The 18,559-nt window shown below is 42.0% G+C and overlaps 1 protein-coding gene across 3 annotated transcripts; it reads right to left on the bottom strand.

Moving 5' to 3' along the window:
- Positions 1-38: 38 nt before the first annotated feature.
- fyco1a (FYVE and coiled-coil domain autophagy adaptor 1a) lies at positions 39-18,308 on the bottom strand. Of its 3 annotated transcripts, none has more exons than XM_061780274.1 (18): positions 18,194-18,308; positions 16,592-16,692; positions 15,194-15,300; positions 14,968-15,093; positions 14,427-14,533; positions 13,690-13,833; positions 13,486-13,579; positions 9,911-12,412; positions 9,753-9,845; positions 8,373-8,491; positions 8,134-8,301; positions 6,362-6,514; positions 6,066-6,295; positions 4,956-5,109; positions 3,111-3,203; positions 2,815-3,025; positions 1,189-1,298; positions 39-995 (listed from the first exon to the last, which is right to left on the bottom strand). In XM_061780274.1, exons 2-18 carry the CDS (start codon positions 16,650-16,652, stop codon positions 920-922), a joined length of 4,548 nt encoding a protein of 1,515 aa, XP_061636258.1. In that variant the 5' UTR covers positions 16,653-16,692; positions 18,194-18,308; the 3' UTR covers positions 39-919. The 3 variants fall into 3 exon arrangements, with proteins under 3 accessions (XP_061636258.1, XP_061636259.1, XP_061636257.1); XM_061780275.1 differs by having other exon boundaries at positions 16,592-16,689; positions 18,194-18,300; XM_061780273.1 differs by lacking the exon at positions 18,194-18,308 and adding an exon at positions 18,003-18,149 and having other exon boundaries at positions 16,592-16,689.
- Between the last annotated feature and the right edge of the window lie 251 nt (positions 18,309-18,559).

The following is an 18,559-nucleotide window of genomic DNA, read 5'->3' as shown; positions in this document are numbered from 1 at the left end:
TTCATGCACACAGGAAGTAAAACACATGACCGCGTGGATCATACCATGAGAACATTTTATATTTTTAACAAGTGAAGCTTTGTAGAGAAAAAAAGCTTTGCATACAAATTTGCACCAATCAAAAATAGAAGAGATCGGCAAAGGTAAGCCCTTGCTTTAACAAGAACAGCATTCAAATGTAACGCAACTTGGTTTTCTCTAAATATAAAACAGACACACAATTAAAACATGTCAAAAAGACATAATAAAACCCAACCTACTCAAACACAACATTGCCCAAAAATGAACCCGTATTACGAGCCATTAGTCAATAGGCACTTGGGAGCTACAGTGGCTGCAAAATACGACAACGTGTCATCGTAAGATGGCGGTGTTCATTCACTATTTTGCTTTGCGGTAGACAAAACCATAAAATGACAACTAAGTGTCACATTCATGCCAAACTCCTGAGAAGTGCGCACAGTGCAAATAGTGTTCAGACACAAAAAAAAAAAAAAACAACTTCAATGTTTCCTGCCTCTTAAGGGTGTTTGAATTGGAAGACTGGACGAGTGCACAAAAGACTGATAACTTTAAAACAATGTTGTATAGTAAAAAAAAAAAAATAATAATAATAATGATGATTAAAATACCCAAAAAAGCAGTCTCCATAGGCTTCTTGTTTTAGAAATAAGTGCCAGATTTCATTTTTCTAGTGTTACTGCTTTTTTCCAATGTAATGCTGAAATACAAGAATGTTACTTGGTGTATATATTTGCTTTGCAGCACGTCAACGCTGTCAAAACAAAACAAAAAAAGTATCTGCAAATTTTGTGAGACATTTTTGGGTTTTTTTCCAACAAAAAAATGATGACTTTTTCTAACGCTCCATTTAGTTGCCATGGTGATACTAAAGCGACAGCCATGTGACGTTAAAGCCTCAGGGCAAGTCGCTTCCATCGTAGATAATGGGCTTTTCCATGGTCAGATGATAGAAGACTTTCTTGGAGATAAACCTGCGGGGAGAGGGATTCCAATCAAACGGTCGCAATTCCATTAACTGATGCATGACGCCGCGAGATAAACAGACAGCCGGATAAACTGTAGTAGGAGGCCATGGTCAGAGTTGTTTTCATGTAATAACTCATTCACAAGTGTCCATCTACTCAAATGGATGAATCACTTGCAGGTAAAGAAGCACACGCCTACCGTGAGAAAGAGTTGTCGAAGATGAGCGCATAGGTGCCCGGCCGACGCACTTTCAGCTGTCCCTGAATGGTCTCTTTGTGGGAATTGCAGCGAGTCAGTGGAATTAGAACCTTGAAGAGAAAAGAACAGAAGACTGTCGGCCTGTGGGGGAAAAAAAATCAATGTCCCCCAGTTGCCGATCAACAATATCGAAGCGGCCTCATTACTGCCTGTAGGGCAAGTCAATGTATGCCCCACTGTGTGTGATATTCAGTTCAGATTTTGGCATACCACGTGAGAACATTTAAGGGTTTGGACAGATTTTATTTTATTTTTTTAAAGAATTCCTTTTATTAAACTCAATAGGAGACAGCAGGGTGGGAGAGCCTGTCTGCCTCACAGTCGAAAGGTCAGACGGTTCGAATATCGTATTTGGCCTTCTTGTGCGGCATTTGCTTTTTCTCTCTGTGCTTGCGGGGGTTTTCTCCAGGTACTCTGGCTTCCTCCTACATTTCATAAACATTTATTCACTAAAGACTCTAAATTGTCCATCAGTGAGATTTGGGAATGTGAGTGTGAATGGTTGTTTGTCTATATATGCCTTGTGATTGACAGGCGACCAGTTCAGAGTGTATGCCGACTCTCACCCAAAGTCAGCTGGGATAGGCTCCAGCTCACCCGTGACCATAATAAGGACATCCGCCACACAAAATGAATCAAAATGATCAAGGAACAATTAAATAATGTAGGTGGTTATGGAATATTAATGTCGCTATCCTACATGTTCTTCAGTGGTTCCACAATCTGCAAGGGGTCACAGTCTGTGGAGCGTGAAAGTCCACTCCTCTCACAGAACATTCGGGACACCCCCACAAAAGAGTTGAATAATAACTGTCGAGGGAGTGCTATTACCGGTAATTATAATTTAATAACATCCCGAGAGATCTAGTACAGTACTATTAGTATTTGTAGTAGATTTCATTGACGTTATTTATAAGCACAGTTCAAAACCACTGTAAACTGCAACAAAAATAGCAATATGGAAAATATGGAGAAATGAAAAAAATACAAATTATTATTCATTTTAAGCAAAAATAAAATGACCATATTACTTACAGTTAAGGCGACCTATCTGCGGGTCCCAGCCACAGCATCTCACTGAAAAACTCACCTATTTGCGCATTTTCATACACTATTTTTTATGCTCCAAAAGGCCACAAGATTGTGTCAAAGCCCTGCCTAGTAACAAAGTAGTAATTGGTGTATAGGAAGTACACAATTTATTTTTCTGTGGAACCAATTCTCAGCTGTTCACTGAAAAACTCATCTATTTGCATATTTTAGTGGTCTTTCTGTAACGCCCTAAAATATCACAAAATGATGTCAAAGCCCTGGCTAAAAGGAAAGTAATAGTTGGTGTGAAGGAAGTATGTTGAAGTGATGTGAACTGAGCGACTAAGATCTATATCTGGGAGGATGTAAGTTTAGCCTGGGTTGTTAATGGAAGTTACAGAGCGTATTCAACACACAAATCAAATCCTCTGTAAGGCATTTATTTTCAAGCATAATGTTGTAAAATGAGTTTGAAATTATATGAAACCGTTTTGGGATCATAGTTTGCTGTATGTTAACTACCAATGTATCTACCTTTGACTGTTCCACCTGAACGTCATCAGATTCCTTGAAAACCACACTAAAGGAGATGCTTTTAGGCTCCGAGGAAAACATCCAGCTGATGGTTGGACCCGGGTCGCCCACAGCAACAGTCACTACACTGTAACAGCTGGATTTGATGAAAAGCTCTCGGGAGCCGTCGCCAAACTGGGAAATATCCTCGATATCGAGCGGCACGGCCATCCTGCAAGCAGGGAGAAGCGCAGAGGCAATTTTAGTAGGAAAGGATTTGGCAAAGGTCACGGGGGTTGGGTGACGTCAACACTCACGTGAGTTCTCCTGACTTGAGTAGGTTGATTTCCGAATCCTGCACGGTGGCCACATTCTCCTCCGGTTCATTGGGGATTAATTCTCCTACACCTCTGCACACACAAAGGAAAATAATATCATCATTTCCATCCTCATGATGGAACCCCATCTAAAGCTAAGGGGGAGAGGGACAGCTATATCTCAAGATGACTTGCTGAAACCCTTCCAGGATAATGACTTTTACTTGGATGCTACCCACAAGTCCGAGGCAATCTTAACCCAACATCACGCATCTACTGGAGCCTTTTTTTCTGGGGCTTTCAGACAAATCTTGGCGGCCAATGAAATACGCTCTGTCGTCATGGAGATGGCAAAGTTGTCATTACATGTAACCATCAGGACTCACTGATAAATACAGTGATATGCAGTTGAAAGCTCCTTGAAGAGCCAGATTATTTTGACACATTACGAAGCTCAAGAAAGAAGCCGCGTGACTTTCATACATTTACTCGGCACAGCTATATTATTCCTAACATTAGTGATGAGTGTTCTCCAAGGAGTGCAAGAAACAGCAGGGTGTACACAGCATGCAACAATTGATGTTGCACCTCAAGCAACAGGGAAATTGTGTACTTCTAGATTTCCTGCTTCCCATCTTTGAGGGTGGAGAAGATTATAATAGGCTTAGTTGTATGACCTTTTTCACATCTGTACTCATGCTTGACCCATTTCCAGTCTCAAAACAAAATAAGACAAGAGGTATTACTGTATATATAAGTGTAGTCTTAAAATTTAAGTAGCAATGTTTCCCAAAAATGACAGCCTGTCAAAATACTAAATCTGGTTGGAATGGCCACCTCAAGCTGAGCACAAAGCACCTAGACTTTTGAAAATTACATCACGGAAGAAAATTGCCTTTTATGACACTTTTGTTTCATCTGTTACTTGGGGAACACTCTCTGATTTGCTGACAAGTTTCCAAATATCCACGATAAGCTCTTATGGGCCAGAATTCCGAGGGGTTCACCGAGTTGACGCATCAAAATTACCGTGATGTTTCAAACGGCGTTTTTGCCCTAAAAACTCCACTTAAATAGTGCAAATGGAACATTATTTGCGAGAAGAGCAGTCTGCAATAGTAGTAGTACTAGCGATAGTTATCATGTACTTGAGTAATTGATTGGTTTTTTTGTCAATTTATTTGTTGTGGAGGATTTTAGAGCCGTTTGGGCACTCATTCCATGTTTTTCAGAAAATTACACAAAGATGGCAGCCACTTGTCACATTGCTAATTTGAGGATGGCTAGCAATAAAAAGGGCAATATGGTGGTTTGCACATCTGCCTCACAGTTCTGAGATTTGGGGTTCAAATCTTGGCTCCGGCTTTTCTGTGTGGATTTTCTCCTTGTGCTTGCTTAAATTTACTACAGGTACTCTGGCTTCCTCCCACATTCCAAAAAACATGGATGTTAGGTTAAGTGAAGACTCAAAATTGTCCATAAATGCGACTGTGTGATTGAATGCTTGTTTGTCTATACGTGTCCTGCGAATGTCTGGCAATCAGTCCAGTGTGTACACTGCCTCTCCCCCAAAATCACTGCTGCATTATAATCCAATGCCTCCACTGTGCTCCAAAAGGTTGTCACTATTAAATTGATTCCATTTGTCTCTTTTACAGCAAGCTATCACCAGACTGAAGCGTTCGACTAAGGTTACAATTGCTTAAAATCCATTGTGGTCATTCTTTCTTGTCATATTACTTTCTTGCAATTCGAAGTGCATTGCAAACACCCACGGTGAGAACTGAAGTATACCAAGCAAACCTTACTGAGCTTGGATAGGTGGCTACAATTATAAATACTCACATGTCCAAGGATCCAGGTGGCCTTCGCTCCTGTTCTCCCTCAAAGGAGCCGCCGGTGGTCTGTGAATTGGTGTCACTGTCATACACGCCGTTTACCTCCTCCTCTGTGATGATATCGAAAGTGCCGTCGTCAGGCTTGTCGCTCGGATCTGAAACTGGAAGCGAACATGCGGATGTGATTGGGTTCAAAATAATGGTGATGAGGGGGAATATGGACCAAGTACCAACTACACACTGACAGTGAACCCAAGCTCATCGCGGGCGATATGTTGCAGACCCACCCACTATAGGTAAAAATTAGTAATATAGTGAGACCATAGTGAAACACTTTTTTAAAATCGTTTGACCCCTCCCACAAACTTTAAACACATTTAAATTTAGTAAAACGCACTACACATTGTAGATGTATTTGAACAAACAAAAAAATAGCAAGCTTAAAATGTATAGAAATTACTGTGTTAGGTATCTGCCTTTAAGAGGCGGGGCCTGGTGGGATGTGCGCGTCGTTGGCGAGTCTGCGTGAGTGGTAGGGAGTAAGCTGTAGCCTACAGCAGCTCCTGCATGAGTGTGCTTCTTGTGTTTTACTGTTCTCCTAACGTTCAATAAAAGACTGAAAAGTGCACTGGCGACTTTTTTCCCTCATGCGAGGGCATTACAGTAAGAATGCTGTAACAACCCATGAAAAACAATTGCTATAAACTACAGATTTCCGCAACACGCCACATAACAATCTGCAATATAGCAGGGACGCAAATGATGATACATTGCAAGTGTGTTTGAATACGTTTTGCGTGAGTGTGTGTTTGTTTTTGTTTTTTAATATGGTCTCTCTATATTGGGATTTCCACCGATTGCAGTAGGGTCTGAATCATCTCGATAAACCCTCCTCGATAAACAGGCCTTAACTGTAATGCTTTCTTCCGGCTAAAAGCAAAAAGCTCATTGACAGTCTATGGTGTTTCCTGCTCCTGACAAGTCCATCTTTTCAGTTAAGCTTAGAGCTTATGATTTATTGATTATCTTTAAAGAACAAGCAAAGTGTTGATTTATGTCAAGGAAACTGTCACACATGTCCCTGGGATAATGTTGCTTTTCCCAGCTAGCCTCGCACCTGTGACACTGGGAGTGGATTTATACGGGGCAGGTTCAGGGGTAGGATGAGGTCCGGCTCCCGGCGGAGAAGGCTGCGGATCAGACGGGCTCAGCTCGGCGGCAGTGAAACGTTCCACCACTGCGCTGTGTTGGCTGAAACAATCCCTGCAGCAGCGCTCCTTCTTTCCGCTGTGCTTGGTCATCACGTAGTTGTTGCTGCAGTAGTAGCAGAAGATGCGGCCGCAGAGTCTACAAAAAATTATTGTTATTATGGCATGTCTTGAAAAGCGTCCGTTTGGGATGTTCAGTGCACACCTGCAGTGATGCCGCCGCAGCCACCAGGTGAATTGGCCCTGACAGCCGAGACAGTGAGTGGTGTCTTTGTCCACCAACCACCAGCGCTCCTCTGCCCGCAGTTTTTGCTCGAATTCCAGGGCGTCCGACTTCTGCCACAGGGCATCTTTGTCCCTGAAGGGAAAGGAAACCTTATATGTAGCTGGATAAGAGGCACAAGTTCAATACCATTACAAACTTCAACCCCAATAATACACTATACACATAATACCCAATTGATTGTCGATTAAAAGAGAGCATTATGATATTAGGAAAGGGTAGATTTTTTTTATATAGCTCTTGTATTAGATTGTATTATGTTTACACAGATAAAATTATGGGAGTAAACTGGAAATGTACAAAAATGTAGGTTAGTGTATAACATATGGAATATGTTTATTCAATTTTATATATATACACACACACACACGAGGAAGTGGCTGTGGAGAGGGAAGTCTGGGCTTCCCTGCTAAAGCTACTGCCCCCGCGAGCCGACCTCGGATAAGCAGAAGAAGATGGATGGATGGATAGACATCGTCAATTTGGTAAAAAAAATAAATAATAAATTAAAGAAAACGTACAAATTTGACCCCAAACCTTTGAAAAATAGTGTGTGCACCATGTACAAAAGTGCTTTTCATGGGTCAAGGTGACCCAAAACGTTTGAATGGTAGTGTTTTTTTAAAAAATAAAAAAAATCAAATACAGTAACAATTGTTATTCATTCCGATAAAATTGCCCAACTTTGGATATATTAATATTTTTTCTAGAAATTGAACCGGAAATCTTTTGCACATTTGCCACCCAAGGTGTATGTAATGCTGTGGGGAAAGGAAGTGTTAGAGCAGTGAATGCACTTGTGATTGGCTGACGCGTGTTTCAATAAATGTAGTGCAGAACACTTCAGCTGCAATTGTGTAACATTCACAGCGGTCTTAAAAGGAGGAAGCTGTCAAAAGATTGACACTCAACATTTGTAGTTCTTTTTCATATGATCGGTGTATACTAGAATATTCCTCTCGGAGCTTTAACTGCTTCAAAAGGACAAGCTAATGAGATTCAATACAAGACTTGCATCAAAACATCCGCCTTTAGGAAGATAATAATTCTCACTTTTGAATGACGCTGTCAGAGGAATATGAGAGGACGAACTAAAGGGCATCATAATGAAATCTATTTCTAGCATTGTTGCTTACATGAATATAACACGAATGAATCGAATAAGCAGGTGTACCTGAGGTCCATGTAACCATATATAGAAGTAGATTGATTTCACAAAATAAAGCAGGTGAAAAGTAATTCATAACACATGAGGAAGAACATTGAGATCGTGTGGTCAGATCCAAGGGGAAGTGATTGACAGAATCACCGCCATTCAGTGTTCAACTTTGCCGAACGTAAAAGCCTTGTGGACACTGAGGCAACAACAGCTGCTGATACCAGAATAAAAGAGAGAAAGCTTCGATTCTCTTTTGCTGCCCGTAGCTCTCGCCTCCTGCTTTCGTCTTCATCAAAGAGTCCGCGTACATTTCCTCATATTCAAACAAACCTTGTCGGCTCTTATTCGGTATCTTTCAGCCTATCCAGCGTGAGGAGAACAAATTCTGCTCTCCCTGGAAAACCCTGTTAAAAACCCAGTGGTAATATCTAAGAACCATAATGGCTAGAAAGTAGACTTCCAAACATATAATGACGCGCTCACGCCACTTGTTCCAGCGGCTGCTCTTCACTGCCGTTAATAGACTGGGTGCTACCTTATAAGCTCAATGAGGCGCTCCTCCAGGTTGGCCTTGGTCCTGTTGAGGTCATCGATCTCAGCCGTCATCTTCAGGTCCTGACTTTGTCTGGCAGCTTCGGCCGCGTCCAGTTTGCGCTTCAAGTCTTCGCATGCGTTTTGCGCGGCCAAGTGTGAGCTTTCGGCGCTGAGGAAGGAGAAACACTTTAGGGACAGCACAAGCTCAACACAAATTGGCAATCGTCGCTGTGCGTGAACCTTGCGAGTGCATCTCTCAGCTGCTGAATCGCACCGTTGCTCTCGCAAACGGTCGCTTCAGTCTTGGTGATATGAGAGTCCTTCTCACCGCTTACCTGCAGGTACTGCTCATTCTCAGCCTGTTAAGAATAGGAGAACAATTAGTAAAGCACATATGGTTTAGACCGAATTTTTATTTGTTGAAAAGGTATCCCTTTGGCTGGAAATAATATAAGAAAGTAGCGAAAAAATGAAAAGAAGAAACTATTTATCAATATCCCTGATTTTATTGAAGAAAACAATTGTTTGCACCATTCTGAAGGATCCTGGCATAATCTAAACAACAGGTGTCCCTCACTCCATTCATTTTATGTAGAAATTATTGCAATTATTATGGTTTTTATATCATAGTAAGTCACACTGGAAACTGTTAATGTTGTACTTTTAGTTCATGCATCATTCATTTCCGAAAAAAAAAAAAGAACTACTGATGTTACACTTTGATTTTACACTTTCCTAAAAAATAAATTATTTCAGCTGTTAATTTTGAATATCATTAAATCTGTCCCGGGGCAGCAAGGTGGGCGACATCTGTCTCACAGTTCTGAGCCGTGGGTCTTCTCTGGGTACATCCCACATTAAAAAAACACGCATGGTAGGTTAATTGAAGACTCTAACTTGCCCGTGAGTGTAAATGATTATCTATATGTGCCCTACAATCGGGTGCCGACCAGTTCAGGGTGTACCCCGCCTCTCGCCCATAGTTAGCTGCGATAGGCGCCAACACTCCTGCGACTCTAGTGAGGATAAGCGGTACGGAAAATGGATTGATGGACGGAGGGATAAATCTGTCCCTGTTTACACATAAGATTAGCATTTACCGTAATGTAATAAACATGCACTCAGACTGTAAGGCCTAACTGCTTACTTCCTTGCCTAGTACAGCAAAAATAATAAAAAAAAAAAAAAGGGGGACCCACAAACAACACCGCAACACAATTATTGGTCACCACAGCCCATTTTAGTCATCTATCAATTACATCTGGGTCTGCTACAGTGCTCAGTTTAGCTATTCTGCGGCCACCATTCAAGTAAGATACAATTTTCAATATGTGTGAAAAGACGTCATCCCAATGTAGCGCAGCTGAATGTTTGACAAGGCACAAATCTGTGTAGTTATCTCCCAGGGGCATTTATGATGAAGGCAGTATCATCTTTTTTTTTTATTATTTATTTATTTATTTTTTTTACTCTGTGGAGTCTCAGACTACAGAGCATTGAGTCTGCAGAGGCTTCCTTTTACTTCAAGTGTATTTTCATACATCTATGTATGACCTCTCTGGAGAGTGAAGATGTATTACTACGACTAAATGTGTTGGTTGATGCCTGGAGGACACATACCTCAAGTTCAGACACTCTATGCTTCAAACACGACACTGTCTTCGTCTCCTCCTGGAGCTGGCTTTTGACCTCCATTAGCTGCTTCTCCACATTCTAATAAGTGAGATGGGTGAATAATCATGGCATAAAAAGACTGCAATGTTTTTGGACTAATTCACCTTCATCTGGACTTGATGGTTCATGTTCTCGGAGCTCATCTGGAACCTCAAAGCCTCCATCTCCTCTTGACTGGAGACCCTGATGTTCTGCAGTTGGTACCTGCTCTTTTCTTGTTGTTCTTGAAGTTTCGTGATAGTTTCTGGTAGTTTCTCTTTGTGGCACAGCTCCCCTTCTAGTCTGTTATTCTCAAGTTGCAATTGGCCCACGCAGTCCTCTAGGCGCTCGACCTCTTGCCTCAGTTCCTCGATGGCGGCGGCATCGTCCACCCAATGCTTTCTGGCCTCCTCCTTCTCCGCGCTTAGCTTACAGATGGTCATTCCCAGCTCTGCCATCTCTGTGTTGGCCCTGTGCAGGCCTTCTCGTGTTTCGGTGTTCTCCACGGTGAGACGGTTGTTCTCAGCTTTAAGGGCGGACATCTCCTCTCGGTGGGCGGCTGCGGAGATGGAGAGCTCGGCGTGAGCGGCCATCTCCCTGTCGCGATGCTCAGTTAGCGCCTCTTCTTTCTTTTTAAACTCCAGGAGCTCCGCTACGTGCTTCTGGTTCAGGGCTTCTGTCTGGACTTTAAGCTGCTCAGTCAGAGTCCGGAGCTCATCTCTTTGGACCTCGGTCACCTCCAGCTGCGCTTGGGACTTGAGCTTCTCCTCCTCCGATCTCTGTATGTTCACCTTGAGGTCTAGCATGTCCGCCTGGAGCCTGGACACTTCTTTCATCCTCACATCCAACTGGCCCTCCATCACGGTCACCTTGATGGACACTTCCTGGTTCTCTTGAGCCTGGACAGCGCTTCTCTCCAGCTGGCACTTCTCCATGGCCTGCTTCTCACTTGTAACCATTTCAATCATTTCTGTCTGTTTTGCATAGGTTGCTTCTGCTTTTGCCTTTGCCAACTCAAGCTCCTTCTCCCTGGCCTCCAGAGTAATCACCCTGGACTGCACCTCAACAAGGTGCTTCTCTTTACTCTGTAGCTGCGCCTCCATAGCCCGGAGCTGCTCTTGAAGGTTGATTTCACTCTTACGCGAGTCTCCTAAGCTCTTCTCCAGCTCGCCGATCTGCCCATGAACGCTCTTCAAGTCGGCCTGCACCCGAAAGAGAGACTCTTTCACAGTGTCCTGCTCCTCTCTCAGACTCTGGTTCTCCTTCTCGAGCTGCTTCGACGTAACATCCAAGAGCTTGGTAGCCATGGTGGCCCGCTGCAGATTCTCCTCCAGTTTGAGATTCTCCTCACGCAGCCCCTTTTCTTTTTCACCCACGGTCATCTTGGCATCGTCCAGCTGTCTCCTTAGTTGTTTCTCAGAAGCCCTTAGGGATGCTAATTCACCTTCGAGAACTCTCCGGTTCTCTGCTATCTCCTGCTTAAGCTCCTCATTTCTCTTCCCCGAGGTCAGCAGTTTCTCATTTAATTCCATTAGATTGGCACACTGCGTCTTGTAGTCTTCAATCTTTGCGTCTTGCTCTCGAACGGAGCTCTCTAGGTTGTTGAGCTTTGAGGTCAGTTTGTCCCTCTCGGCGCTCAGTCTTTGGTTTCGGTCTTCAAGATGTTGTAGTTTTTCACAGCTGGAGGTCAGCTCTGCCTCTTTAATCTCCCACTGCTCTTTTAGAGCAGACATTTCTCCTTCTAAAGTCTCCCTCTGGCTGTCCAAACGTTGGAGCTCCCCTCGATCCTCTTGTCCCTTCCTTTTCACCTCCTCCGCCTCTTTCTCCTTTTCCGCTAGAGATGTTTGGAAGTCCTGAAGCTGCCTCTGTAAGTTGCTGGTCTCCTTCTCGCTCAGCGACAAGGCGCCTTGCAGTGTTTCAAGGGAGTGGCACTGTTCCTCTACTTTGGTCTGCAGTCTGCCTTTCTCCTCAGACGCAGATGTAAGTAACGCGCTGAGTTTTGTTTCGGCATCCTTTGCAGCAGCTTCCTTAACCCTCAGCTCCTCCTCTGTCCTTTCTGTCTGCCTTCTCTTCTCCTCAGCTTCAGCAACTGCCTCCATCTTGCCCTTCTCTGCCTCCTTCAAGCTGTCCAACAACTCGTGTATCTTTTGCGCTGAATCAAAGTAACTGGCCGCCTGCTGGCCCTTCTCACTCAGAATTCCATCCAACTTGGCCAGCAGTTCGATGTTCTTCCCCTCAGTAACTGCCAACTTTTCCTGGAGGAGGTGATGTTTGGCCTCCATGGCTTCTTCTACATTCTTGAGTTTTTCCACTTCTCTGGAAAGGCTCTCGTCTCTCCCTTGCAAACCCCTGAGCTCTCCCTGCAAATCATGTTGCTCCTCTTGCGCGGTGAGCGATATATCCAGCTGTCTCTGGAGTGCCACCACAACCCCTCTTAGCTCCTCGGCTTCCCCGCTAAGCTGCTGCACTTTATTCAGGAGCTCCTGCTGCTTCAGATCGGAGCGGTCCAACTCCAGACGGAGGTCTTCGACGGTGCTGGCGTCTTCGTTGCAGGGAGGCAGGGAGTCGTTCAGGTCATTCAGAAGACCGTGACCATAGTCGGGGCTGGAGAGGAACTCAGATGCGTGCTAAATTTTTGCAAGGGAAAACAGACGAGGAGGACAGTTTAATGTGGTGTACTGAGAAAACAAAGACAATTTTAATATAGTAGTGTTTCCCCACTATAGCTTTGATTATTTAATTTTTTTGTAAAGCGTATCTACTTGTCTGTTGCCGAAATCCCTGCTAAATAGTGGTAATCTGTGGTTTCCAATGCATTGTTTTCATCAGCTTTTACGTTATATTTACTATGGTAATGCCCTCTCAAGTGGGAAAGGAGAGCCTCAGTCACTGATGCACTTCACATCCATTTACTGAATGCCCTGATAACATTTAAACACAACCTAACAAGCACGCTCATGCAGGAGCTGCTGCCAGTCACAACTCACACCAAGACACTCACACCACCCCACCAGGCCTCGACTCTTAAACGCAAATACCTAACTACGCTACAATATGTACAGTCATTTCTATACATTTTATGCTTTCAATTATATTTGGGAGGGTTGTGTTCTATTCAGAAGGTGTGCGTTAATAGTTTTTAATGTGTTTTAAGTGTGTGAGGGAGGAAAAACTATTTATAAAAAGTTGGTCTCACTATATCACATTTTCACCTCAAGTCCCACAGAAAAGTCTGATGCGAGAGGTCAGCACATCAGTTTATGTCACAAGAATGCAGTTCGGTGCACTTCAGGAGGACAATTTTCTTTGGCTTTTCTTTGGCTTATTTGTGAAATTTGTTCTAAAAGAAGGAGCAGTCTCAGAAAGCAGTGTTAAGAGAACGCAAGAAAAATACACCATGCACGTGCAGTCAACCGACTCGCATTCAAAGCAGTGAGACTAGCGTCAACATACATGTCAAAGTTAAGTGTTTTCTCGTTACTATGTAACAATTAACTTTGGTTTATTCAATTGTACACGTACAACCATGAAGAATGTTAAAGTGTTACGCCAAACAATATTGGTAATTTTTTATGACCGGTACAGTGTGACAATGGAACAATTATTTGTATGGGATTTTTTTTTTTTCTTCCTGAATCCTGACAAATTGGAGGCCAACCAGCATCCTGGAATCGATTTTGCTCGACTTCTGATCGGTTACCTGGGAGTAACTGCTGGCCAAACTGTTAATACTGGAACTGCGACTGGGTGGTTTCCATGTGTGTCCAGGTGAGCTTGCACCTCCCAGTGTTCTCCTGTTCAAAGTGACATTTCTAGTTTCAGTAAATCTTAACGACCTCAACTACACCTCCATTTCCAATTCTTATTGGTATTTTTCAGTTTTTTTCCCGAGCAAAACTCTTACCTTGCAAAAGTGGGCCAGGAGGCATCAAGGTCATATCCTCTGGAAGCGACATCAAAGTGAATGTCATTGAGTTCGTACAAGTGATTGATGATATCGACACTGAGGTGAGGCTTCAAGAATGGGCTTCTTGCATAGTACCAGTCACTGTGGAGACAGAGCAATAGAAATGCATGGGGGGAAAAAATAGCCCTAATGATAGCGTTACTTCCATTTTCTTAATATACCAGTGGTTTATTTCTTCTTCAAAGCGTTCCAAATGGTGCCATTGGCTGTGGCCACTGTTTGTGTAATGGCTTTCCATTCTCTCTCAGCAGCATAATTGCTTTATTTGTTCACTCATAGACAGCTGTTTGGTTTTCATGTTGGTTGAAAATAAAATCTAAATTGTTGATCTCTTGTCTCATATTAATTCATTTATCCAAACCAAATGTTTTCAGTCTATAGTAAAGATTTTTTTTTAAAGATGGCCTCCCTGTTCCAATACTTCCAGAGGAGAGTACATGTATTATTTATTTTTTCATTGTGTTGTAAATGTGTACAAAGATATTTGGGGATTCTATGTAATTCTTTTACATTCTTATCTTCCTGTGTGCAGCTACTATCCACTTTGCTGTTGTAAAACAACAACAACAACACAAAAATGTAATTATGGAAAAAGAATAAAGTACATTCTATTATAACCAGCGTGTCTTAATTACTGTAAACAATGTTTTTACATCTAGAAGTAGAAGTTGTACCTGGTGACTCTCTGGTTGATGAGGCACTGCTGGAGGGTGTCAGCCAATCGCTGGTGTACGAGGGAGTAACGAATGAATGCCCGGCCCTTCCCCAGCGACGTCTTCAGCTATCGGAGGGAGAAAAGGTTAAAAGGTCTTCAACGAACAAGAAGAGTCCATTTGGCTCGATTGAACCTTTGCAGATTACCATGATGGATGAGAGAGAATCTATTACTACATTGTCCACAAGGAGCTGTGATAAAAATGACAATTCATCCTCCTCGCACTCAACTCCAATTGAAATCACATTACTCCACATGACTGAGAAGCAATCAGCATGCAATACATTATGTACAGACGTAAACCGATGAATCTGATTTGGTTTTGTGCTTTCTGGCATATAAATGTGAATGTTGTCAGAGGTGCACGTTTGCTTCCTCATCATCTTCCCTCACCAGCAGTCGCCTCCTTTGATTGACAGTTTTATTCTTTGCAAAACAGTTTTAAAAAATGGATTACAGTGCAATCTGGGAGGGCTAAGATTGCGTAAAACTTTTCATACCTCCGAAATGGATTTGACAAAGCGAATGCCATCGTTCGCGCCTTTAATTTTAGCCAAGCAGTCAGTGAAGTAATCCCAGTAATCCTTCTTTGTACCAAGAAATGTTGTCTTCTCCTTCTGGTCAAACTGAGAGACAAGTTGTGACACAGTTGTCAAAGTCATTTGGAATGACATTATTTAGGCGAATATAACTGCATATATGAGATGATAATAATTGGACACAAACCTGTAGCAGGTACTCCAGTTTGTAGGAGAATTTGTGTAGGCTGGTGCTGTCATCTGTGATTGGCTCCCCATTTTCCTTGTATTCTTTAGCAAGTTCCCCAACAGCCTCTGCAATTCCAAAGAATTAAAAAAAAACTTGATTCATTAATAATTTTTAAAAAAGCAACAGAACACTTATGCATTTATGTACAGTGGTGGACAAATGTATTAGACCAGTGATTCTCAAAGTTGCGTTTACCCTTTTAGTACAAGAAATTGCATTTAATATTTACGAGCTGTTTATTTTTAAACTTTTATACAAGTACAATATTTAACTTTTATGGACAATAGTAACCTATTGACTATTAAGTACCCGTACAGTTTTATATTTTCCTATAATGAAGTGCAGTGTTAATGTTCAAACTGAAACTAATGTTACAGTGGGTTACAATTATATTAAATATTAAATATCTCGTTTTTGATGAACACTACCTACTACGCTACTATATTTTAAGGTTGCTCACTATGGTGGGACTTGAAGAGCCAAGAACTTCTGGAGGTGGTAGGTGGTGGCAAAAGTTTGCGAACCACTGAATTAGACCAACACCCAGCTCGCGCTGCCCTAAATAACAACATTGATAATTACGAAAATCTGTGGCTTATGTTTCTTGGCTGGTTAATACCCGAGTATGTAGAACTTTGCAACATTTTGAATGCTAAAATATCATCACTGTCATCCATGAATTTTTAAATCTACGAGACAAACCGAAACTCGCAACAACTGTTTAACATTAAAAATGAAAAAACAGAAAAGACAATAATTACACTTTGACTATGATGTCAAATTATTTAAAGGGAACAATGACATGACATAAAATGTCAAGAATGTCACAGTCTACATGAAAGCACTTTGTGGCACAGGCCTAGCAATTAATGCTTACTGGTTCTTGTAGAAAAACAAGTTCAATAGAGTCGGTAAACTTGCCAAATGTTGAGTTAGTTAAATCGCCTTTCTGTAAACATTTTCCCATATATTATAGCACTACCATATTCAAGCGTGTCCACTTTGTGTGCATACTCTACTTGCCTCGTATCCATCGCAAAAATTGAAAGGAAACGTGCGCTGGGTGTACTCTCAGCACACGCTCTTTGTCTGGCTGCATGCTGACACAGACTTCGCCACTTTTCTACACGGAAACAAAGTCACATCCACCGGCGATAGTTTTTTTGTTTTTTTTTTTAACCAGATGAGGTGAGATTAGCTGGATCCAGGCTTGCCAAGGAGGGTCATCGTGTGATGGTAAAGCCTCCTTTTGCTTCTCCACAGTCACACACCAAGTCAGACCACAACTGTCGCCACCATGTCTCACACACATACACATGCGCACACACAAACACGCACACAAAGCTGGGGGCGTACCATGTAGATCTCGGATAATCCTCTGGAGCTGGCTCTCCCCCACCGTAGCTCCGACAGCCATGGCCCCACCGCTCCTCCTCCCAGTGGTCACATCCAGTCTGCTGAATCAGAATATCAGAATCAGCACAAAAGCCAGCCTGAGATACTTTCACATCCCATCATGTATAGTTTTTTTTTTTTAACATCCCTCTATAAAATTCTGACCTTCGCAAATTTTTGATGGTGTACTGACTGCCTAAATCTAATGCCACAAGAATGGTATGTGATACTGAATTGTGATGATAAACACTAGTAGTGTCATTCTCACCCACACTGACTGGACACATTTTATTGAAGTGGAGGGCCGTGCATTTGGTAACTGGGACTTAGCTGACTTAATGCACCTCTTAATACTACCACTATCATGTCATGATCATCAATACTATACAAAAACGCTACATAACAGTACATAACTGTGCCACGTACATTATCTGGAGCAGTTCAGAATAAATAATGTGACAAAAATTCTAAAACATTTAAATTAAAACAAATACTCATCACAGATGCTTATGATAAATGTAATAATGTGTGCGTATTCCTATCGACCTGTTTTGCTTCTCAAAACAAGTTTTGTTAAAACCAACCAATCAGAGGACGGAAAAATACAGCATAGACATCATTGTGGGCCAGCACTCTGGCCCTGTGAGGAGGAAAGTTAACCAGAACTACCGATTCTGAAGACCCTGGGCAGATTAGATTTACATGACAGGCTGAAATCTGATTGGGCAATAATAATAATAATAATCCAACATCAACATACGCGTACTGGAAGCAGTGCAGCCAAGAGAAATGCTACGAAATAAAGATAATAGACTGTTGGGGAATAAGTTAATACAATCTCATGGAACAAATATTAGAATTTAGGTTGTAAATGCAGGTCAGCAAAGAAGGCCTTGGTGGCTGTGACGCTCCAACACTGTTGTATTGCACTTTAAATAGTTTTCTGATGCTTCACTTTTAGGGTTTATTAAGCTGTCAATAACCAGCAAGTTGTATTGATTTGATGGATATGTTTACGTGATTTAGCAAGGTAATCTAAATCTACATTGGGGGAATGACATGTAAGTGTTTGGGAAGCATAAATGGCGTCGAACAAAGAATTCTAAAGTCTAAGCAAGCGAAACCAATGACAAGGTAAACCGAAACTTACTCACGTTTTACTAAATCGTCTATTTCTTTAACCGGGGCCACTTTAAGAGCAATGTTACGATTTATAACGTTAGCTTAAAGCTAACTAGGTTAATCTCCGGCGGCTTTGTTCAACTTTGACAACATATTTGAAACGCGAGTAAATACCACGTGTCATTAATAACATTATCCAACACATTTAGCAACTAAAGAGTGGGAAAACACATTTAAAGAGCTCACGCACACGTCGAGCGAGTCGTTCAGGCCGATTCGACTAATAAGTAATAACTTGTAACTTAGCCATAAAACGGTAAACATTCAACAGGCATTCTTGACAACATCTAAGTCATCAACAACAACAAAAAGCTATTTTAAAATGTTAAAGATTCTTATCGACATTTTGTTTCTCAGCGGAATAAGCAAACTTTAACATACTTTCCAGCATATGACTCATGTCCATATCAACCCAGCTGCGCCGCAGGATCAACACGGAGCAGCTGGTGTGATTAACACGTCACCATCCACTCACAAACCGAGTCTTATTTCCTCCGACCAATGGTTATGGAGATGGTAGGCGGAATCTAACGACTGCCAAGGTTGGTTGTCGTCGCAGTGTAAACACTGGCGTCACGTGATTGCTGGCATCCAGAAACATTTGTCCTCGTTTTCTGTTCCTTGTTTTGACACTTTTACTCCTATCGAAAGTAACAAGCAGCACAGTAGTACGCACAATTTCTTTGCTATGTAATCTATAATTCGAAAAATATATTTAATATGTATAATTATTTGTAATAACAAAGG

This window comes from Phyllopteryx taeniolatus, chromosome 7 (genome assembly GCF_024500385.1).
Source record: "Phyllopteryx taeniolatus isolate TA_2022b chromosome 7, UOR_Ptae_1.2, whole genome shotgun sequence".
In the NCBI taxonomy this organism is placed as follows: Eukaryota; Metazoa; Chordata; class Actinopteri; order Syngnathiformes; family Syngnathidae; genus Phyllopteryx; species Phyllopteryx taeniolatus.
This window is presented reverse-complemented; position numbering and strand designations above follow the sequence as displayed.